At 38.0% G+C, this 25,310-nt stretch overlaps 1 protein-coding gene across 4 annotated transcripts in view; it reads left to right on the top strand.

The window, feature by feature from the left end:
• CSNK1D (casein kinase 1 delta) overlaps positions 1 to 25,310 on the top strand; it is a 37,755-nt gene that overhangs the window by 3,272 nt on the left and 9,173 nt on the right. For 3 of the 4 annotated variants that reach the window (XM_032212095.1, XM_032212096.1, XM_032212094.1), the window contains exons 2-8: positions 4,712 to 4,822; positions 5,653 to 5,801; positions 6,276 to 6,504; positions 7,329 to 7,499; positions 10,001 to 10,149; positions 13,470 to 13,641; positions 20,610 to 20,749. In XM_032212095.1, the coding sequence (XP_032067986.1) occupies positions 4,712 to 4,822; positions 5,653 to 5,801; positions 6,276 to 6,504; positions 7,329 to 7,499; positions 10,001 to 10,149; positions 13,470 to 13,641; positions 20,610 to 20,749 (1,121 nt within the window). Of the gene's footprint in view, positions 1 to 4,711; positions 4,823 to 5,652; positions 5,802 to 6,275; positions 6,505 to 7,328; positions 7,500 to 10,000; positions 10,150 to 13,469; positions 13,642 to 20,609; positions 20,750 to 21,073; positions 24,406 to 25,310 lie in introns of those variants that run through there. The other variant, XM_032212097.1, reaches the window with a different exon arrangement.

Here is a 25,310-nt window from a genome sequence, read left to right as displayed (position 1 = left end):
CCGGGCTTCCCAAGAAGCACTCCGCTCCCTGGCACTCCACTTAATGATCCGTGTGGACACGTAATGACTGCAGCTTTGAGAGCTGGGGTTGCAGTTGTTGAGCAAAGCACTCATGTAGTGTCTCACTTAACAACAGATTTGTTCAATAACTCAGATTCCAGGCCCAGTTGTGGCCATAAGCGGAGGACCACCTGTATATAGTAGTAGGGATCTGATTCACACTCTCCACTCAACCTGGGTTTCTATTCCTGACCCCTGATTTAGATGACACTCAGCTAAATTTCATATTGAGCAATAATTGTGACAGTATATTTAGAGTTCAGTTTGTTTGTTTCTTTTTTTTTTTTCTTTACTTTTTCTTACTACCGTGTTTCCCCGACGCTTGGCCTTATTTTTGGAGAGGTCTTATTATTTTTGAGGTGCAGGAGGTGGCGAGTATGGTCACCTCATGACTGCTGCTGTGTTGCAATATTTTCGGGGAGGGCTTATTTTAGCCCGTGTGGTCAAAAGACTGATTGGGCTTATTATCCGGGGAGGACTTATTTTGGGGAAAACAGGGTACCAGATTACAAAGAAATAATAATGCTACATGCCTATGCCCTTGAGATTTATGTATTCCATTTATTTATTTGCCAGCTGAGTCCTGTCAACTTTGGGCAGTTTTTAAAATGTTAAAACTAGAAAACAGAACAAGACAAAAAAAGAACAATGGAAATTTTAATTATTTAATTAAGATGGGAACAAAGAAAAGGGGCTTTGTTCACCTTTGCCAAAGGCCTGGGGAAAGAGCCAGATCTTCAGGACCATTCAAAACATGTCAAGTGGGAGCCATTCCAAGGGGAGGCATTTGGGGGGGGGGGGGAGAGACTTTATTCCACAGGGTAGACATTGCTACAGAGAAGGATACTCTGGGATCCTGATAGATAGCATTGTTTAATTGAAAAAGCCTAGAACGCCCTGCCAGATTGGATCAGACAGACAGACAGATATTATCAGAGACATAGTTTGAATGAGAACTCAAGACTTTGTAATGTGTAATAAAATTGGTTCCTGAAAGGGGGTGGGGGGAGTCAATTCCCATGATCTGCCTATTGGAAACATAACAATACTTGGTTTCTGTGGCCCCCTGTAATAAGCCTCATTGTATATACACATTTTGCTAGCCCTGAAGAATATTCTGAATTTCTTGTCAATATTTTTCTGATACAATAGCTTTAGATTTCCAACAAATTATATTATTGTCTCAGGCAAATAAACACTCTGGCCATGAAACTAATTTTATGTATCCAAGATGGCTTTCAACTTGTTTCTGACAACTTTTTGTACAATATAGTCAGCTTCTTTTGAAGCCGAAGAGAATTTTAGAATTGCAATAGTCCTCAGGTTATGGTGGAAGTTTGAACTGTCCCAGGCAAACAGGCTGATAGGTAAGAACTACAAGTAGGCAGACAGATGTTATGGGAGCTGCACAGAGGATGCATGGGTGGCTACAAAGTGGAGTGCAGGTACCATGGGGGGAGAGCCGTATTTGCCCGCACGGCAGCCCTCAGATCTGGCATGCATAGACACACTGGCCAGCTGATATTCGGCCTTCCGGAGGGCTGGGGGAAGGCCATTTTCACCCTCCCCAGGCTTCAGGAAAGCTTCCAGAGCCTAGAGGGTGAAAAACAGGCCCAATGGGCCAACCAGAAGTTCCTTCCAGTTGGCCCATTGGGCCTGTTTTTCACCCTCCCCAGGCTCCGGAGGCTTTCCTGAAGGCTGGGGAGGGTGGAAAGCATCCCAACGGGCAAACCGGAAGTTCTTCTCCAAACTTCCAGTTGGGCTGTTTTCCACCCTCCCCAGGCTTCAGGAAAGCCTCCGGAGCCTGGGGAGGGTGAAAATCCCACCCACGTGGGGATTGTTTGTGCATGCCCAAGGGGGTCGCTCACGCATCCGCAGGGGAGTGGGCATGCATGCTAGTGCGCGTGCGTGATGTTTAGAAAAAGGTTAGCCATCACTGCTTTAGAGCATGGATTGGCAGGTGCCGCAGATTGGTGCTATGAAGTGTGGGCAGGTGAAAAAATGGCAGGAGTGGGAACGATTTACAACCTCCTTCCAGCTTTCCCATTGATTTTAATTGTAGGAAGCCTTGAGGGAAGGCTCATCACAAATGGCAGTCACATGACTGTGGGATACTGTGCCCATCATAATTGACAGCTAGTTGCCAACCGTTCCTCATGGGGATGCTATGACAGCCACAACTTCACAAACTTTTTAAAGTCCCTTGTTCAGTGATGTCATAACTGAATGGTTATTGAACAAATGGTTGTAATCCAAGGCCTACCTATATTGTAATTTATTGAGATCACTTGGGAATCATGAACAAAAACTAGTTATTTTATTTGGCTAGTATGAATTCACAAAATGTGTTGGATTCATACAAAGTTTAGTTAAACTCGGGGTCCACTAATTTCAGTGTGAAAAAGTCATGATGGCTTGGTTACTTAGATCATAATGAAATTGGAAGGATTTTGTCCCATACAGTCTTTACAATTTTGTAATGCATTTTAAAAGTTTTTCTTCAGACATTTCAAGCTTTTAGGTAATAGGATTTTAACTTACAGTTTTGTCTATTCTGGGTGTCACATTAATTTTTGTTATCTATTTTTCTTTTAATGGAAGAAGATAGCCTGTTTATAATTTCAACTGAGTTAGTTTTAAAAAGAAAACTATTGTAACAGTTACAACATACATTAGTGACTTAATGGGTTATATGGACCTACCCAGTTGTTACTTTAGCATGATATGCAAATGCAATCATTAGATACAGAACAACAGAAAGTAAAACCTTGTCTGTAATTCATTTATTTTAGGCAATAGATCAAAAATAAAAACCATACAAGTCAAAACATGAATAATATTATGGCAAACATGGAAATTATTACTGCAAACTTGGATATTACACAATAACAGACAGAATAAATGAGATGGTTAATACACTGCAAAAATATTTTCTTCTTTTCTTTGACAGAAGTTTGACCACTTTTATTACAACATTAGAATATTCTGATCAACAGAGATCTAGTATGAAATTAACACGCAGAACATGGTAACAGCTATTATTGGGGCTGTTATCTTCTGGCTCTTCAGCATTAAATCTACAAAACAACAAATATGTTCAGCTGAGTTTCTTTATTGGTTGTTATAAGGATAACCTTGTAAAACTAAAGGAAGTCTTGCATATCTCCCATAGAGCATTTTGAAAGTTGTTCATTGAATCAGACCAGAGAGAAAACTAATTGGTATTCAGCTAGATTGATATTTCAACTAACTGAAAAGAATTTTCATGGGAAATGTCTATGGAATTGTATAACAAAAGTTGTACAAGCCATAACCACAATTTAGATGCAATTTCATTTGAAATTTGATTCACTCTAGGAAATATTACAACAGTTGAAGCTGTCTACACATATGGCACATTCATTATTATTGTAGATTCATTTCTATTTTGTTTTTATACTGTACTAGGCAAACTGTGACCTACCCAATATGGTGTGACCAGACAAAATAATAAATTTTAGGCTAGACATATTTCAAATACTGCCCAGATCAGTAGTCATTTAAGAAGAATATGTATCCTAAATGGAAAGATTATTGTAGTGGTAAATAAATTTCCATAGTAAGACAATATTTACTTACCTAAATAAACAGAATGACCACAGGTGGGGAAAAATGCAGTTAGAATGGCAGCAACTTCTGACGTTTTAGCAGCCTCCCTGTTGAGTTTCTGGGAAATTGGCAGATCACATAACTAGGGAGACACTGCTGCAGCCACAACTTTGCGAATGAAACCTTTGTGAACATCCTGGGAATTTCAATTCCACAGGAGTTATGAATCCTGGATTTTTTACACATTTTTAAGTTAGCAGAGGTTAGGTCAGTGATGGGCAACCTTTTTGGCGTGGTGTGTCAAAAATCGGCAAAAAATCGAGCATAACTCGCGTTGTGTGTCACTTCGACAAAAACATAATTTTGCGCAATTTATAGTTGCTGCTAATGGCGCTCACAGTTCCCGTTGGCACTCCGCTGTTCCCTGCTGTGGTGCGGTCGTAACCGACAGTCCCAGGAGTAGACTCTCTGTGCCGGCCTGACTGGAGAGAGGCGCGCACTGTTCCCGCGCTCCTCTCCTGCGGGTCCTCCCTCGCCGCGCTGATGACGTGTGTGCGCACGGCACGCATGCCTTACCAGCAGCCCCTGCGCTCAGAAAGGGGCGGCTGCGATACAGTAAGTGAGTGTGGGCGGGGGAGATCACACGTCCCGCCCCCCCCCCCCGTTCCTCCAGCACAGATTATTTCATTCTCGGCGGCCGTGCAGGAGCCGAGGATGAATCACATGAAATCCTGTGCGTGTCACCCCAAATGGCTACGCGTGTCAGCACTGACACGCGTGTCATAGGTTCGCCATCACTGGGTTAGGTGCTTTCAAGAATTGCTTGTACTGTAATGGACCATTTTGGCTAACTTGGGGGTACAAACAGACAATGAATATTTTAGTAGGGCATAGTTAGATTCGCTCAGTATCAATTCTGCAAGTCCTACAGGGGATGTGACATGGGCAGTGGCCTGATGCTGGATATTAGACTAAATAAATTATGGATCCGATGCCTAATAGCAAAGCTCGTTCAAAACTTGTCAAAGCATTGAATTATAACGTTGAGGTGGTTTTTTTTAAGGTACTGACATAGCTGCTGGAGAAGAGGTTGCCATCAAATTGGAATGTGTCAAAACCAAACATCCTCAACTCCACATAGAGAGCAAAATTTACAAAATGATGCAAGGTGGAGGTAAGCATGTTTTCTCCCTCATGAATCATACAGGCACAAATATTTCACCTCTTGACGTCTTTCAAATTGGTAAAGGGTGGTGCTTACATGAACAGTGCTATTATGTGAGTGTCTTCATTAACCATACCCCCTGAGTATTTTCTATCTGTGTATTTTCCCCACATTTCATAAATTGTTGTTATTAAGGAATGATATTGTCTAAACATACATATACAGTCAAAGAAAAAAAATAAGTCATGATGACACTGGCTTGCTTTGCTTTGTGCTAGTAGTCACTGACTTATTTTTTAAAGCTGGGGGTGGGGGGGGCGAAATCTTCATAACACATTGAAGATAGGAGAAGTAGGGAGTCTGAGCCTGTTTCTTTCCATGCTTGAACTATTCAGTTAAAGTATCCGTGAGGCTGTATGTTGCCCGCTACAAGCTTTTTTGCATATTCTGTATCCAGATAAATAAAATTTTGAACAACACTATACCAAAAGACTAAAAAAATGCTGCTGTAAACATTCCTTTGAATACTTGCATATTTTGGCATAAATAATAATCTCCATTCTTTTTTCGTACGTTTCAGTTTGACAGATTATTTTTATATGATTTGGCCAGCAAAGAACTATGATAAAGCTTTTACCCCCTTTTTAATTTTTCACTTCCTACTTGAATATGCTTTGAGGAAAGGATCATGTATTGTGAATGTACAGTATTAGTAATTTCCAGAAAAGAAAAATAATGTTATAAATTAAAGTAAATGTCACATTGATTTTCACTGGATATCAGATCTATATTGTGATTTCTATAAAGTGCTAGGAATAATCTATTTTTCCACATTCTAGTGGGCATTCCCACAATCAAATGGTGTGGTGCTGAAGGTGACTACAATGTAATGGTGATGGAATTGCTAGGACCAAGTCTTGAAGATCTCTTTAACTTCTGCTCAAGGAAATTCAGCCTCAAGACTGTTCTTCTACTTGCTGACCAAATGGTATTAGAATCACTGTATTTCTTGGCTATTGGAAATGAGAACTTCCTAAAAGCTTCACACACTACTTATGTTTATGTGCACTTTCTCTGAATAAGTGTGGTAAATACTACAAATTAGCTTTTCTTTCTATGAATGTCATCACACAAAAGCTAGCATTTTTTGTATGTTAGCAGTGATCAAACATGCTGTGGTTACGGCTAGTAGTTTGTGATTTATAAATTAAATAATGATTTACAGTTTATATTTTCAAACACAGTCTTAGCCAATGAGATCACACAACCACCTTTTTAAAGAACGTCAGTTTTCCAAAATGTGGTTCTTGGACTATGAAGATCATTTGAGTAAATAAAGTAGTGTACTTCATTTAATGTTTAAACTTAAATGTTAGAATTTTAGTGTTATTCAGAACAAAGGAACAGCTAAATGTAGAGTTTCATGTTTACTAATTCTGGAATTATGTTTTTCTACAATTAGATAAGCCGAATAGAATATATTCATTCAAAGAACTTCATCCACCGAGATGTAAAGCCGGATAATTTCCTGATGGGATTAGGCAAGAAAGGCAACCTTGTCTACATCATAGATTTTGGGCTGGCCAAGAAATATCGCGATGCTCGTACTCACCAACATATTCCTTATCGTGAAAATAAAAACTTAACAGGAACTGCCCGCTATGCCTCCATTAATACCCATCTTGGAATTGGTGAGTTGGCAGTAGATTTTTGTAACTGCTAGCTAAATTGTCATAGAGTAAGAGTCCCAGAAAAATCAAAATATATAATATCTGATACACGATAGGAGATATTGTGTATTATGAGCAAACATTTAATATTTAAAGCACAATGCATTGCAAACCACATGATGCTTTTCTAATGGAGTCGGTTAGATAGATGCATGATTGATTGTAGATGCTTGATTGATTGATTTGTATGGGATTTATCTTGTCCTTGGTCCAAGTGGATTCTAAACAGTATAAAATTTAAGAGTACAATCTTAACAAAAGTAATACAAAATGCAAATTTTAAGTTTAGCACTTATGTTTCCACGTTCGTCAATTATGAAAGGCCTTCCAGAATAACCAGGTTTTTACCTGCTTCCAGAATGCCATGACAGTAGAGGCCATTTTACTTTAGGGAGCAAATTAGTCTAAAGCTCCCATAGAGAATAGAAACATGAAACAGTAAAAACATCTCTTTGCAGACAAAGCTTATAGAAGTTGTCATTTCCTGGATCAGTGATTGACTACCTTGGTATTTTATTCTGGACTGAAAAGAATAATGATAAACATTGCAGGATTGTGATTTGGCTCAGTTGTCTGAGTCATCTTTAGCTTCCTGCTTTTACTTCTGGGTGCACCAGTTCTCTGATCTTAGCAACATTATTTACAGGCATGCTTAAAATAACTATAAAGTTGTGTTTTCCATGTAGTTAAGTTGTAACTTTAAAATCTTGCCTACATAACTTGTTGCTTTGCACTGTTTCTCCAAATGATAGAACCTAATAGCTCTGTTCTTATACTCCTTGTAGAACAATCTCGCAGAGATGACTTGGAGTCCTTGGGTTATGTACTCATGTATTTTAACCTGGGCTCCCTCCCCTGGCAGGGATTGAAGGCAGCTACAAAGAGACAGAAATATGAACGCATCAGTGAAAAGAAAATGTCCACTCCCATTGAGGTTTTGTGTAAAGGATACCCTTGTAAGTTCTCTCACTAGAATAAATTTCTTTATGTTAAGTTTAAAGCTAAGTTTACAGTAATGCTTCTTTTAACGTAATGTCACATATTTTGCTGTATTTCTATTTTAGGAATAATTCTGGAACTAACTAAATTATCTCTGAGTTTAATGAATATACATAAACTGGCTATTAAATTACTTACTTACTTCATTCCCTTTGTCATTTCAGAGAGTAATATCCATTCATAGATTTTCTGTTGCATACACTATTCGTCCTTTATAACAACAGCTCACTGTATAGCTAGCCCTCCATTAACAAATATTTTTCTTATTGATTGCATTTTTGTATTGCTAAATTTGAAGAGCAGTAGCACGTAATTCATTTGCATTGTTCGGTTTTTTTATTCTTCTTTGAGTACATATCCTTATGATGTTAGCATTTGAAACTGTATAGACTAGATTCCTCATTTGTACATTTTGCAAAAGAAAGAAATACTACTTTTTCACTCAATTACTGTCAGGTCCAATCCCAAAGATTACACAGTGCTCGCTTCGGCAGCACATACCCCAAAGATTACACAATGAAATCATTCCATTTGCTTACATCTAATGGACAGAATCTTGTCAAGTAAAACTATAAGCCACTACCCTAATAAATACAGTACGTGCAAAGTCTTAGGCCATAATTAGGTTTGTAGTTGGTATAATGACCATATATAATTATATCTCGGTCTCTTTATTAGAATACAACCAGAAAATACAGGAAATTTGTATGGAGTATTCAAAAACAGAACAAAGCAGAAAAAACAGCTTCCATAGGTGAAAGTGGCAAGTATGTAGTGTGACTTCCCCTTACACTTGAGCAACAGCAGACATTTGAGTCTTGTAAACCTAAATGGAATGGAATCCTAAGTATTATTGTTAACACCTTTTTGTGTCCTACTATTTCATGCCAAAATGACTGCTGTCCCAAAAGGTCTGTTACAACAGGTTTGTGCAAGACATGCTTGAGCATTCAGTACATAAACATGTTGTATGAGTGTAATTCATTTGAAAATGGCTAATGACCCAACTTTCAATCACATCATTCAGTCAAAATGCCAAAGATCACAGAATGTGACAGACATAAAATCATACTTTTGCCTCAGCCAAAACTTTTCTCAAAGGGAAATCGACAAACAAACTGCATATTCAAGATGTGATATTCAAGCTGTTGTAAAGAAATTTGAGGAATCAGCAGAGGTCAAGGACAAAAAAAAAAGGATTGTAAGGCTAAGTAAACTTTCAAATTCAAGTTCCTCATAGTTTCCTCTTTGAGACACTGAAGGAAGTCCAGCAAGGACCTTACTCGGCATTTGGCAGCTTCATTGGGATGCCAAGTTGACTCTTTTCCAGTCCAGCAAAGCTTGAGCAGAAATGTACTTTGTGGAAGGGTAGCAACCCCCCCAAAAAAACACTCTTGTGGAAGGGGAACAGGTGAAAAAGGTAAGATAGGCTAAAGTTCACAAAGATTCAGAGTGAGGATCAGTGGAAAAGAGTATTATGGAATGATGAATCCAAGTTTGAAATCTTTGGGTCTAATTGTCGACAATATGTGAGAAGAAGAGAGAAATGGAAGAATGATTGATGGGATCGTAAAATGAGCCTGTTTGGCAATTGGTATATTTTTCAACATAATAACGATCCCAAGTACAATGCTGCTGCAGTGAAATCATATTTAGTAAGAAAAATAGCTGATAAAATACTGAGAGTCATGGTCTGGACTCTGGGGACGCCATAATATTATACTGGCAATGTGGGATCACCTGGACAGAGAAACAAATAAAAGACAACCTAAATTTGAAGAAGAACTCTGGGAAAGGCTGAAAGACACTGGTATAATATACTAGAAGATTACATCAGAAAACTTTGGGACAGTCTCCTCAAAAGAATTCAAGATGTGCTTAGAGCCAAGGAAAGTCGTGTAAACACTGACTTGCCTGAAGAAGCAATTTTGTTCTGAAAATTGGGTTTGTTTAGATTTTGTGTAGATTATTTCCTGTCTTTTCTGCCCAACTCTTAAGAGACCGAAAAATAATTATGGATGGTCATTAACACTTTGCTAAATGAACACTTTGCTAAACAAACAACAAACAGGTGGTGGCCTATAACTTTTGTACAACCCGAGGGATTCTGGGGTGTAAATACCCTGAGCCTCTTCCTCACTTATTCATTCAGCCCGGGACTGTGCAGTCTCTTAATTTGGGCTTCTCTCTGGAATGTGCTGCCTCCTCCCTGGGAAAGCTCTGGGCTGCCAAGACTCCCCTCCATGGCTTCTCCAGGTGCACATTCCATCACAGTTACAGGATGAGTAGAACTGCCACTTAGTTCAAGGGAATAGCTACCCCGATAATTTCATAAAATCCTAAGGCAAATATGGAAGTACAGTGTGTTGGTACATTTACTGTGGACCTTTTGTTTACCTTGATTTTCTACTAACATAAGAAAATCATTACTTCTCATAATCATACCTTCTCATTACAGCCGAGTTTGCTACCTATCTGAATTTCTGCCGCTCACTGCGTTTTGATGACAAACCGGATTATTCATATCTAAGACAATTATTCAGAAATCTCTTCCATAGACAAGGCTTCTCCTATGACTATGTATTTGATTGGAACATGCTCAAATTTGTAAGTATTTAATTGTCAAAAGTTGGGATGCCTAAAAAGGAGTTGGATTGTTTTTGATTAAATGTAATGTACAACAGGACTGTTACTCCAAAGCCTAATTCTTAATTCTTATGGTGAAATTTACTGGATGGTGAATGTAATGAAATGTAAAGCAGCATTGTGGTGTCTGTGTTGCACAAACAGCTTTTGGGTCTACACAGAACCTGCTCAGAATGTTTTAGACCTTACATGTTTTATTTTACATGTTTCATGAACCATGTGCTAAATGTAAGGTAGTCTTCAATCATTTATTCAAAGTTACAATTGCACTAAAAAAGGTAATTTACGACTGGTCCTTGCATTTAGGATTGTTACCAGTGGTGGGTTGTGGGCGGTACGCCCCGGTATGGGCATACCGGTGCCTGCTGGGAGCAGCAGGCACCATTCCGGTATGGTGGTTCAGAGTGTCACCTGCCCGCATTCCTGAGCTTTATTTGACCCAACCAGGCCATTTGCGCATGCAGCGTACAGCACCTGTGTGATGCTCCGCCAAGCAGCTGGAGCGTTGGGGGTGGTGGGTGCGCATGCATGCGCAGCGCACATGCACGTGATAGACGCCCGGCCCCATCACAGCATACCAGTTGCAACGGGATCCGGAACCTACCACTGATTGTTACACTACCCTCATTGGTTACCTTATCAGAATTTGGGCACTTGGCAACTGGCATGTATTTATGACAGTTGCCCTATCCTAGGGTCATGTGATCACCATTTGTAACCTTCCTAACTCACTTCTGACAAGCAAAATCAATGGGGGAAGCCAGATTCGCTTAACAACCGCATGATTCACTTAACAGCTGCAGTGATTTGCTTAACAGTTGTGGCAAGAAGGTCGTAACAAATGCCTTGTTTAGCAACGCAAATTTTGGGCTCAATTTTAATAGTAGGTTGAGGACTACCTATATAGCCTTTATAACTAAGCCTGGCTCCTTGTTCCATCAATTTGTTTTCAGTTATATCAGCAATAGCAGTGTCATGTTCAATTCTTCTGGAAATCTTCCAGTTTCAGATCTTTTGTGCTTTTAGCGCATGAAGCCTTTTCTTGTTTATAGTCTTTCTCCTCCTGCAAAATACATACTTTTCAAGTTTCCATTCCACAAATACCAGATTTATAGCAATGAACGCCATTTTTCAGATGGACAAAGCCTTCGCCTTTTGTACTTTGGGAAAGATCGTGTAATAGTTATTATATATGAAGGCTCGTAATCATTTGTCCTATTTGTGAAGCCATATGCTGGGAACAACATAGGACAAATGACAAGGCTACCATAGTTTCTTTATATTCATCTTTTTCTAGAATTTGTACAATGCCTCAGAAGTTGTCTGAGATTTTTCTTGCCCCTTTTGAATCCATCTGAGTTCCCTAGATCCTGCCACTAGTACTCTGTCCTATTAGGAAATAGGTAAAGGTAAAGGTTCTCCCACACATGCGTGCTAGCCGTTTCCAGCTCTAGGGGGCAGTGCTCATCTCCGTTTCAAAGCTGAAGAGCCAGCACTGTCTGAAGATGTCTCTGTGGCCAGCATGACTAAACGCTGAAGGTGCATCGAGCCCTATTACCTTCCCACCAAAGGTGGTCCTTATTTTTCTACTTGCATTTTTGCTAGGTTGGCAGAAGCTGGGACAAGTAACAGGAGCTCACTCCGTTACACAGTGCTAAGGATTCAAACCACCGAACTTCTGATTAGGAAATAACAAATGGTGAAGTCTTCTATATTCCTATAGTTACACCAATGTGGATCATCACTTAACTTGTAGATCCTTTGCCCAAGGTGAAAACTTGATTCAAAGTGGAAATTTGCATTAGATCTCAATCAAGATGACCCTTCACCAAGCTTTCTTCCTCCAAATAACCAAGTTAGGGCCTTTCTGTTTTCATTCTGCCTGAATAGATTTTAAGGTACAAAACTCACTCTTCACCATTATACTGCTCTAGAGAAAGAGATAGCAGTAACCAGTTCACTGTATACCATATATGGTCAGTTATATTTAAGTGTATTAATATCTGGCAACATTGATTGAACAGATGGTTAAATTTAGTGAAAGATGCAACTTTGACTTGTAATATTTTTTGTCGTTTCTGTAATATTCAGTACTATTTATGCTCCATTTTTGGTTTCTTTTAAGCAATCTTTTGTAATGTTATTAACTGTTTCCAGTTTAATTCACTGTGAAAGAGATTAATAGATATATCTTTCTATGACTGCTTGCTTTTTTTTAAAAAAGGAATTAAGTAAAATTGTTGCTGTTGTATTCTCTATTGGCTATTGTGAATCCTTCATTTGAGTGTATTATTCAACTCTTTTTACTCTGAAAGTCATATATGTTTCACTTGTATGTTGAATATTTGTTTGAAAGGTTGACTTACTGTCATTGATCAGAAGTTCTAGCAGTGGAATGATAGCCTATATCAGATCAATTCAGATTCCCTCCAATATATTTCCTCATAATGCAAGACCATAAGATCAGTTTTCTGTTCCTCTTATCTCAAGTGCCTTTAGCTACTGAAAGTATCATTCAGAAACGCAGCTAAGAGAGAAATTGAAAGTGCCCATTCTCTGAAGTTTTGGGATGACTAATATGTCTTTCATTTATTAATCATTAAAGATTGCCATCCCAATTCAGTTTGTTTTTAGATTTTTATCCCACTGGTTTTTTTCCATATACAGCACAAGGTAGTAGTGAACCAATACTCCTTCCTCCTCCCTATTTTCTCCATAACAATAACCCTGTGAAATAGGTTGGGCTAAGAGAAAGTAATTAGACCAACATCATTTAGCCAACTTTCACGCCAAAGGCAGCGCTAGAATTCAGTCTTCTGCCTTCTAGCTAGTGCTTTAACCACTAGGCCAAACTGGCTCACTAGTGCCTGCTCCATTGCAGAACTAAAGAAATAAGGCTGATAAAATAACTTGCCCAAAGCCAGCTATTAAGTCAGCATCTGATTTGAGCCAGTTCTGGCAAAATATTATCTCTGACTTGCTGAGCCGTATAAATAAGAACAGCAAAATGGACTTTACCTTGAAACTATTCATCTAAACAAATGTATGCTGTTTTTAACAGCATAATCAGAAATGTATTCTAAAACAGGGGTCTCAAAACTTGCCAACTTTATGACTTGTGGACCAACTCCCAGAATTCTCCAAACCAGCATGAGGAATTCTGGGAGTTGAAGTCCACAAGACTTAAAGATGTCAAGTTTGGAGAACTCATTCATAAGTACTGCTACGGTTGCCCTTCATTATCTCCAACTACTAGTCATGGTAATTGCTTTTTCTGGAAGGGTGCAAGCCGAGCAGTAGAAGATGCTGAGCGTGAAAGAAGAGAGAGAGAAGAAAGAATGAGACATACACGCAATCCAGCTGTTCGTGGATTACCTTCCACTGCCTCCGGGAGGCTAAGAGGGACACAAGATGTAGCTCCACCAACTCCTCTTACTCCAACTTCACATACAGGTAAACTGAAGACGCCTTAAATAAGGATTGTTTTGTACTAGTCCTTTGTTCAAAAATGGAAAATTGCATTTTCAGAAAACTGCTTTGAAGAAAAGAAATGGGAAAGCTGATAGTTATCAGAAAAAGTAATGTCTAAATTTGTTTCCTGTTACTTCTTCCCAGAAAGAGATCCTTCTACCTCTGTTCTTTTTCTCCCTCCATATTCTTCTCTGCAGTTATGTGAGATACATTTGGCTGAGAGACCCTGAATTGTTGCAAACTGACCCAGTGAGCTTTCTAATCTAACTCATCAGGGATTTGCAGCAAGGCCTTCTCAACTGTAGTCTAATTATACTACAATGTTGCATTGTGGCAAATAGCAAAATTTTGAGGCACTCTTGGACCAAGCCACTATTACTTTCACTCTACAAACTGTTTTTCTCCTGCTTCTAGAACAACTGATTGTGATACGTCTAGGTTGACTAATACCCTCAGCCAACATTCAAGTCATACTTTTCATGGCATTTTAAATCTGGGTCACCTACATTTAAATTAAATGCTGTTTAAATTAAATGCTGTTACCTAATGTTCCAGCCTTATATTACAAATAAGTAGTACTATCAGGAAGACATCCCACATTCTAATGTTCTTTGACAGGAAGTTGTATGCTTGCATTTGGAAAGGAGGCACTTGTGTTGTTTCTATGATGACTATTAGCAGAAAATCTTAGTATTAAGGTTGTAGGTTCTTCAAGGCACTTCACTTATGAGCAGTGCCCCACTAGAACTCACAGGACAGAGCAGTAACAGCAGATCAGAGGTTGGAGGGATTGCTTGATGGCATGGCTGCCCAGGGTCTTCTGGGCGGGCATGCTTCCAGGACTTCTAGACAGAGCCACAAAGCAGCGCTTTCAAGAAGCTGCTTCCTGCAAATAACCCAGTCTCATGGAAGAAACTGCACGATACTGATTGCATAATTACTAGATCAATACCCCATGATAATGAATCCAGTCTTGGCACTTGACAGTGAATATAGTGAAATGATCATTTAAACATCTACATAGATTATCAGTATAAATGACAATAAATCCAGAGGACTGAAATAATAAAAATGTTGCAGCAAATAAAGTCAGAAAAATCATTAAAATGCTCTCCCAGAATAATTTGGGGGTTTTTTTATTAGTTTTTTTTTTAATTTTTAATTTAAAACAAGTACAACATCTTTCTTTACATGCTATAAAAAATGTGTCAGTCGGTCACAAATATACTTTCGTGTATCTCCTCCCCAGTCAACAAACATAACTCATGTTAACTCAAGCATTTTAACTCAAATATTCATACATATCACCATCATCATATATCCATTTTCATTTGACTGTAATTATTATTTAAAAATATTAATAAAAATAATAATCTTAAATAATACATGCCCACATCAGTGGGGGGGAAAAAGACAAAAAGAACAAAAGACAAGGCAGGGAAGAAAAAACAAAACAAAGAACAAATACAAAAACAAAAAAAAGAACACAGGTATATATTATATATATAATTAAAAAAAAGTATATCAGCTGGTTACAACATGTTTTGGTGCATCTCTTCCATTAATTCATATTAATTCAAATATCTTAACTCAAATGTTTACCATATTAACATCATTATACCTCCACTTTTAGTTGACTACAGTTATTTAAACATCCTTCATCCTTAACTATGCCAAAGAATTAATCCATAACACCTGCTGACATTTCATTTACTTGTTTGTAAAATCCTCTATTAACTTCAAATCCTCATATCCTATTTTAGCTGAGCATCCATAATTTTTAATACCAAAAAGTCCATCTTCCATGCAGTATAGTTTATTATCATTCTCCCTTCTTTATGTAGTTATATCATATATCATAACATTTTCCCCATATTAATTAATATTTAACTGTATATATTTTATTTTATTTTTTAATAGTGGTAATTATTGTAATTAATAACCTTTATATATAGTCCAAAAGTATTTCCAACCTTCCTTTCTCATATCCAATTGTTATTTATCATATCAACTCCACATTATATACATTACTATCAATATCAGTTATTATTCAGCTATATCTATTACAAATAAGAGTAATTAGATTTAGCTAATTTTAAGTTGTATTCTTCCATCTGTCAGCCTATGTCTCTCCAATAACAAAACCTTCTCAGTCCTATTGCCATTCGTTGAATAGATTTACCAAATGTTTTTATAAGCAAGTCCAAACAGGGATATCTTCGCACCTTTTTGCTCAGAATGTCTCTGATGAGATAATAATGTTGTCCCAGGCTTGTTAAACTTTTCAAATTGACTTTAATTCTCGAAGGTGGAATTATGAAATCTGCCAATGATGTTTCATAAAGTGTAGATTCTTTAGCTCCCCCCCTTTCCAGCATAGCATTTCTTCCTTCCTCCGAGATAGACCAGACGTCATTTCTCACATTTTTCATTTGTATTTCAGGAACATTCAAACATTCAGCGTTCTCACCTTTTCCTTCAAGTTTTAATGTCAAATAATCCAATTTTTTTTCAAATCTTTGATAAGAATCAAACAGCTTTCGAAATGCAGAAAAAAGTGTATGAAGCGAGCCCTTGGGAATATAACTCGACGCCATGTTGTGTCGCAGTTAGAGACTCTAAGATATTTGCAAGTAAAAACACGCTGGGAGCTGTGCGATCTTATCTGATCTTAGACCAACACAGCCAAGCAATAAAAGTGTCAGATCGTTAGTTTTACAACCCACTTAGAAAGAGTCAGGGGGAAATGTTGAAGAATTCCTTAAAGCGTTTAAGAAATAGGGTAACCACCAGCCATAAATCCATTTAAAAAAAAAACAATTCGCCGCTAGATTCTTCTGTTCTTTGGTTTCAATTAGCTTAGATTTTAATGCGGACCGTCTCTCTTTGAGTAATAAAATCAGCTTACCAGTTGAAAACACTTCTACCATTCTTAGGGGCTACCTGCAGTTTCGGTTAGCATACAGCTAATCCAGGAAGGGTTGGCAAAAGGGGTTGAAATCCGAGCCCCCCTGAGACCTGCGAACGTCTCTGAGGTCACTGGATATCCCCTAACCTTCACTGTCTCTCCGGGACAGCTAGGATCGTAAACGACCCGTCCAATTCTTCCGGAATAGGGGAATTTCAGGAATGGCCTGAAACTCCGTCTTCTCACTGCTAAGCCCCGCCTTCCAATAATTTGGGTTTTTTAATAGCTTCCTAAAGGCCAGAGGATCGGGAAGGAGTGGGGGAGAGTGGCAGGATCTATCTCCAATAAAAGCCCATTCCAAAACTGTAAAGTAGTCCTTGGATTACAATGGCAGTTGGGATTGGCTAAATCCCTGTGGCTAAACAATGCAGTTGTAGAGCACAATATAATATGACTGCGTAGTTTAACAACTGAAATCCCAGGAGTTCCAGTTGCTGTCATAATCTAATCTCAAGACCATGCAGGATATTAAATGAGGGCTTCTCATGACCACAACTAGGGAGGAGGCAGGAGTTCCAGGCAAGCAGGTTGGTAGGTGAGAGCTACACCCACCAACACACAGAGAGCCGATGGGGAGGGGGGAATGGAGTGCTGCAAATAGGCACTATGGAGCACAGGGCTTGAGATAGCACTCCTCGGTGATGACAGATTTCAGCAGTCTCAGCCAACGTCCACTGCTTCCAGGCCTCTATTTCAGGCCCAGCACTGGCCTGAGTGCAACCTCATGCCCCAGTGCCACCAACCTTCTTCAAGCCCCCAGCTCTGCAACAAGCCTCAGCAGCGCCAGTGGCCTCAAGCCTCAATTCTCATACCCTGGAGTTGTGGAACCAATAGCTGCAGGAGTGTTAACAGTTTCTCTGGCAGCATGGAAGCTTCTGGTGTTAAGATGGCTTCCAAAGCTGGCATTCTGGAATAAACCACCATTGCATAAACCAAAAAGTTTCCTTTTTGGTATGCAATGCATCTGTGGCAAAAAGGCTGTGCAAAATGAAAAAGTTCAATATGTTCTATTGGGATGTTTCCTGTTGAGTGTATTTCAACAGAATAAAATGCAAAACGCAGTGTGTTCCACTATAAAATCTTTCCCCAGCTAGGACCCCTATTATGTTTGGCTGTTGACTTTCAGCTGCATATGCAGTGCACACTTTTTGTATTTGTCCTTGCCCACTCGATCAGGCATCCAAGCAGTATGATGTGTAGCAGCCCTGAAAGGTCAGCAGTCGAACAACGCTGTAGCGTAACTCATTGCATATTCTTGTCTCGTAAACCTGCCTGAAGAAAAACATCCCACAAGTATTTAAAAACAGCAGTTTTTACTAGCTGTTGTTGAACAAGATTGAACTTGACTAATGTGTCCCTCCTCCCACTTTATTGAATAATGGTTTCTGCATCTCTCCATGACTTAGCAATTTTTTTTAAAAAACCAAGCCAATCTCTTGACATCTCAGAAAGAACTTGGCACGAAATGCCCATTTTGCAATGATCTCGGGATAGATGATTGAACACAGAGTGTTTTGTTCCAAGTTTATAAAGCTCAAAATGACTATTTTGAGCCTGTAATACTTTGAACGCTTGCTGTAGTCTGATATTTTATTTCAGAGGGGAATTACATCATATTTAAAATGCAAAACGCAGTAAATACTGAAGTGATAGGACTGTATTTGATGGATTATGGATTATACAAGCTAAGCAATAGATTCTGTAGCTCTCTAATTGAAAATTGGAAAGTACACAATCAATTAATATTTAACATTCTTCTAAAGACAAGCCAATAAAGAAACATGGACTTGACAGAAAATTTTAAAGCTGTGACTAGAACTTACCATAGAAAATACCTAGGGAACAGCATCTTAGATTTTTATTTTCAGGTTTATGCATCAGTCCTTCAGCTAACCTGACTAAATCATTTAGGAATTTCCTCTATTCTTTTGCATTTGAGATACACAGGCCTGTATGTAAGAACTGCAGGCTAAAGCAGTTTTAGCTTATCATCATAGCCAAGGAGGTTATCTAGCTTTCAAAAGAAGTTAAGCTATTCTGGATCCTCCTTCACATTTTACACATTCTTTGTTTAGTGCACAGTTCCATTCCAATAACCAGGTTGTTAAGCAAAATGATCACTAAGTAAACATGTGATTGAGACAAAAGAAGAGTGCAAAAATCACTGGTTGTTGGTTGCTTATTCAGAGTTCTCTTGTACACCAATGCCAGTGTTACTCTCACTCTGGCACATGAGATACGCAAAATTGTGTTGTAAATGCATGCATTGGTCAGAAAATGAATGCTACATTTCATCCATCATATTTGAAAATGTTCACTGAGGAAACTGCTCAACAGGAATGAGTATACATTTTAGAACAATAAATTAGTTCAACATTATTGAACTAAATTTCTTAGATTGAATTAGGGTTCCCCATGAGCCAGCTCTTTATATGTTTACAGATAGTCCTCAATTTATGACCACAATTAGGACCAGAATTTATGTCGTTGAACAAACTGATCATTAAGTGAGACTCTCACATGGCTGCCTCTGTCAACAACAATTCCAGCAGTTCCAGTTACGTTGTTAAACAATCTTGCTGGTCATTAACAAAGTCCTGGATAGGTAGCATGAGTGCCAGAAGGGGTGGGAGGAAAGATCCTGGCTCAGCTGAGGAAGTGAAAATCCTCCCTGCTGAAATCCAAGCAGGATTTTCAGCTCCTGATCTAACAAACACTTTTGTGCCCTTTGCCAGATCTTCTAGTGCCTCTCCCATCACCAGAGTCACCCACACGCCTTACCTTGGCATAATGCCTCTCTACTTTCTGCTTGGATTTTGACTCCTTCTTATCTCTGGGGCTGGCTGAAAGGGCTACCCAGCAAGGGATTTTAGCTCCCCTTTGTGCATGGAAGGGTTCCTTTGGTGGGGGTGCAGAAATGGAGCTGAAATCTTCAAGAGTCCTTTCAGTAGGGGGCAACAGCTTTCAATCTTTCTTGCTGCTTCCCTGTTGACTTTCTGGGGAAGTTAGCAAAGATTACAAAAGGCAATTACATGATGACAGGACATTTGGCACCCAGATCACAATAATGTGGCTACGGAGGTGAGGGTACAACATTTTGTATGGCTAGAACAGGCTTTAGGGCCTGTAAAGCACCCTTTCTGAGACCATTGTTATTTCAGATTATTGTTAAGCAAATGGCCATATGTCGAGGACTACGTGTTTAAGATTTACATCCTACCTTTCATGCAGGCATTTAAGATGGTATATATAAGTAACACTGCACTGATATTGTTACCAAGTTGGGTAATAAAATGTCAGTAAGCAAACAGCCAAGGCCAAAGAACACGAACGGCTGCAGAGTTCAACCCTAAACTATACATATTGTATACACTTCTATTGGAATATGTAATCGTCCTTCCTTTAAATTTTTCCAACAACAATTCTGTAAGGCAGATTGGGTTGGAATGAGTCTGACAGACTGGCCAAGAGCTACCCATGAAGTTTTCATGGTTTTGGATCTAGAACCAGGGTTTCCCTAATGCCAGTTCAACAATCACAATGAATTACCGTATTTTTCAGAGTATAAGATGCACCTTCCCCCCCCCCCAAAAAAAGAGAATGGCGGTGCATCTTGTTCACCAAAAATAGCCATTTTTGGCCTCCTGAAGCCCTGCTTCAGCAGGGCTGGGGGAAGGCAAAAATGTCCCCATTTTTGGGGAAAAAACCTGCCCATTTTTTGCAAAAACAGGAGCATTTTTGCCTTCCCCAAGCCCTGCTGAAGCCTGCAGAGTGCTGTGAGGGCCAGGGAGGACAAAAACTTTTTTTTCTTACTTACCTCTTCAAAATCCTGATGCGTCTTATACCGGTGCGTCTTATAGTCTGAAAAATACAGTATGTACTATCTCCCACAAGAACTTCTATAGAACTCTGGAATAACTTATAGACAATTTTTTCTATGTAAAAAAACCTGATAATAAGAGTTCCCTTTTTTTTGGGCCAGCAAATACATCTCCTCGGCCAGTTTCTGGAATGGAGCGAGAACGGAAAGTGAGTATGCGATTGCATCGTGGGGCCCCTGTGAATATCTCCTCATCTGATTTAACAGGTCGACAAGATACCTCACGCATGTCAACCTCACAGGTACAAAACTTTTCATTTCATGGGAAAAGAGATAAAGGGGTATAGTGTTGTTTGGCATTTATTTTCAGTTTAGAAATGCTCTGGGCTCTGAATTGAAAGGCCTACCTTAATAGCCGTTACATTTTTAAACATTTTGACCTCTTAATTTTTAAACATTTTGACCTTTTACTTAACCAGAATCAGCTGGTGAATAGCTGTTTGTGAAGGCCTCTTGAGGCTTTAATATGAAAGAGAGGGACTAATAGCTGTGGAAATCTATAGCTGTGGTTGGTACCTGCGTGCCTCCTTTGCTTAATCCCTTTTTGGACCTTTGTGTATTCGCAGGGTACAGATTTTTAACAGCCATGGACATTTCAGTGACTTTTGCTATATATACTCTGAATCGTCAACTCACATAAAGATCATGTTTTTTTTCTTAACCACTGCAGATCTCGGAAACCTTGTGCAAATGAATGAATATTAATATTTGTTAAATTGGGTGAAGAAGAATCAATAAGAATTCTTCCTTTAGCGTTGATCAGATACAATTTGTCCAGTATTAGAGATGGACAACATCAATGGTAGCCAGTCACTTAGCATTTTGTTTGATAGTGCTTAGTCTCTCTCTCTCTCACACACACACACACAAACAACCTCTGACAAAACAACAACATGAAACCCAGCAACCAACAGTTCTGAGATCTTGACATAATTTGTGGTTGTATTTCCAAATAAATGGCCACTGAATGGGAAATAGCTACCAGCTTTTGTCTGGTATAATCATTGTCTGTAACAACATCTATTGTATAAGGATTTTTCTGAAGAATATTAAAGGTCTGAAAAAAACTGTGATTAATAAGAGATGGAAATAGAAAAGAGTGGTGCTTCTTTTGTATACTTTCGTAGTAGTTTGTTAGGTACTGTTCACACATATCTGATTTTTTTTCTTAGCACTTTGAAGAATCCTTTTTAATTTGAGAAGCAGCAATGCTTTTTTAGATTATCTGTGGGTGTGTATTATTATCCGAAACACATAGCTAAATTAGAGTAATAGTGAAATCTGAATATGTCTGCAGTACGCAAGCACCTTGACTTTGGGACATTAATCAGGACTTGCAATTTTTTCCATAAAGCATAAATCATGTTTTTGAAATATATGTCAGACATTCAAAGTACATCTACATCAGGTTTCAACACATTGTGTAACTGGCTATAAATTTAAAGGTTTTCAATGTATAAAGGCCACAGCATTTTCTAGAAGAATATGCATTTTCTCCATATTTTACAAAAAAATAATTTTAATATTATTTATCTGCTTTTTGTGTATTTCTAAAGACAAACACTTATCAAACTATTGAATTATATTAGTTGTATTTTTTTTGTTTCATTTCACTATGTGTGGTATGTAATCGCAAGCTCCAAAACTGGATACTTACTTGTAAATTGTTCAACAATGAAATATTGGTCTTGGGATCCTATATCTGCATTCAAGTGTCTTTAAAAAACTGGAATTTAGAAACAATAAGTTTGAATTAGATGCTAATAGGAGAGCATATTATAAATATTTGGAAAATTAAGTCAGAAAACAAGTGCCTTTCAGAGCCTTGATAAATTGGACTGTAATTTGGTCAGCTGAAGTGATCAAGTAGCAAAAGTTTTTACAGGTGAATAGCAAGGCAATGTAGATGTTTTAACTATTAAAAAATGAATTTAGCACCAGAGGTCAATAAAGAGGCTCAAAGATTTGTGACAGAAGTGGAAAACACACCCAAACAAGAATTATGGGTGAATAGAAAAGTAGTCTATAAAAGCATTAGTGATTACAAATAAACTGCCACACCCTGGCTGCAAAAATTCAGAAGCCATTGGATACCAGCAAAGAATCATAGTTTGCTTTCTGCCCTCCAGTAACAAGTTATATTTTTCATTTTGGGTACAAGTAACTCTACTGCCACTATTACATGCAGTTAAAAAAGGAGGAAAGGAGGCGCTTATTTGGAATCCAGACAGAATTGTATTTAATAAATGTTTGTAGCATTACTCATTAAGACCCAATTAATAAAACCTTGATTGTTGATAGGACACTTTTATAGATGAAAGCTACGTAATCTGAATTTATGCCAAAAGGATATTTGAAACAGAACAATCTCTAAAGCAATACTAAAAAGATCTCTGATCAGAGAATAACATTTAAAGGAATATGTAACTTAAAAGTTTCAGCTCCACAAGAATATAGCTTTTATTACTAATGCAAGCTTTTGCAATCAAGAACTTAAATAACATGGCTACTTTCTGCAGGTCCAAGTTCTTTAACATATTAATAAAGAAATTATTTATCATTGTAATTATAACTACTACTATATTATTTTTCTTGAAATCTATACTTTCTTATATTGAAGTAGATGATGGTCTGAATATAGTTCTGAAATACTTTCTTCTATTATTTTTGGCGAGCAATTATTTCAGAAAATACTTCATTATGCATTACTCAAAGTTGTAATAAATAAAACAGTGCTCTCCATGTCTCTTTAATACAAGGGCACTTCCTTACCGGCTAACAAATATATTTATCTCTAGGGCTTGAGTAAATATATCCTATGGGAGATTTGCTAATTTTGAAAAATGAAACCTTATGAGGTTTTGAGACTCTTTCTTTTATCCTTTCATCTGAAAAGCCAAGCTCCTGCAGACCTCGAAGGAAGAGGAAGAAAGTGCGCATTTTAACCTCTTAAGTTACCGGAAATAAAGCACTTTTGGACTCTTGAGATGTAATTATTTGCTTTCCTTTGCATCAAAATCACTGAAGTCCAGCAAGCTATATTAATTATACAAAACATATGTAAATGTTTCTTTGGTTGTGATATTGAATTTAGAAGGCATTAAATTTCAAGCCCATCTTGCCTTAGCCCAGTATTTCTTGGTATACAGTTAATGTTTGCCTTGCACAGGAGGAAGGCAACAATAGCTAATTATTTTTAAATTATTTTGCATTTTATTAATGACTAACTATAATCTGATATGGAACACAAAGCTGCCCATGACTGCATATCAATAATGGTTTAAAGGAGGTATGAATGATTAGGTACAGGTTACCATAGATTTTGGAATTTAAATTTTATGCAGATAATGAGATAATTTTCACCCTAAATCCTTAGGTAGTAATAATTGAATTCCATAGAACAGTATTCTTCATATTCATATTCTTCATACATGCAAAGGCTAAATTCTCCATCTCCATTTACAGTTGTGTGTGTTATTTTTCTAATTAAAAAGACTGTCCCCTCTTCAATATCCTATATAATAGTACAACTATCACACAATTCTATTTCATAGACAACTTTTTAAAGTGGTTTCTTAATTCATTGAAAGGAATATAATTAGTTTGGAGTAAATTTATCGATGGGCATGATAATTTAAATCATTCTAAATTCCTTTAGGTTGTGAATAATGTGGTGTCTTTTATTTTTATCCAATTGAATTTGGAATTCTAACAGAGTGCCTCTTTTGTATTAGGAGCTTAACGCTTCTTTAGAAATCAAACCTTCAGTAATTCCATTGCTGTTCTTGGCTCTTCTTCTTTTACTGGTCCCCCAAAATACCAAAATCCACTTATTTCAGAAGGAAATTACAATCCAACTATGAAAACTCTGGGTTGCAAAAATCCAAATAACCAGTATGTAGAAGCAGAAATATGCTACTATCTAATAATCATTTGTTTTTTGTTGCCCAAATCCAATAGCTCTATGTGTGCTAAAATCATTAGATCTCTTGATTTGTATTAAGCAACATTGATTTTTCTCTAACTATCATACTCTTAATGCAGTGTGAATTCTTATTCGAATGCAATTGAAATTCCTTTCTGAGATGACTGTGAAAGGTTCTTTTTTTGTAGTGAAAAGCAATTAGAGTAGGTTTTATAATAAACATTCTGAAAAGTTTATGTTTAACAGACTTTGCAAAATTAGAATTGTCATTTTATGAAGGGACTAAGAATCCTCTAGTGACTCCGAAGGGCTATGTGACATCACTTTCTTATTTAATAGGATGCACAGAACAAAGAGACAATAAGGAAGTCTTGCAGACTAGATAGAGAAGTTTTCCCTTTCTAATGCTAAACTGCGATATATCACAATGTGCACAAGCCTTCACATTAATCAACCCATATAGTCTTCCTTTCTGAATGGCTAGCAAGTGTTTATCTTAAGAATTAAGTAATTGCAGTTTGACATATGATCCTTGCTATGCAAGGACGTGCAGTCGGGAGGCAGGGGAGGCAGAGCCTCACCACTGTCGTCATGAAAAGAAAAAAAATGTAAAAGGAAAAAGGCAAGAGCTGAGGTCAGGCTGAGCTAGTTGCTGCCAGAGTCACCATGGATGACTCTGCTTAACTGTTTAAAAAAGCCTCTAAAAAAGCACCCTCTACAGGAGGCGGCAGGAGAACGACGTGCCACATCTAGTCTGGCGTTTTATGATCACTCGAGCAGAGTTAAGCAAGGGTTAAAAGCCGAAAAATTCCTGACGTAGATGAGGCACGTCGTTCTCCTGCCTCCTCCTGTAGAGGGTGCTTTTTTAGAGGCTTTTT

Source organism: Thamnophis elegans, chromosome 2 (genome assembly GCF_009769535.1).
Source record: "Thamnophis elegans isolate rThaEle1 chromosome 2, rThaEle1.pri, whole genome shotgun sequence".
NCBI classification, from domain to species: Eukaryota; Metazoa; Chordata; class Lepidosauria; order Squamata; family Colubridae; genus Thamnophis; species Thamnophis elegans.
This window is presented reverse-complemented; position numbering and strand designations above follow the sequence as displayed.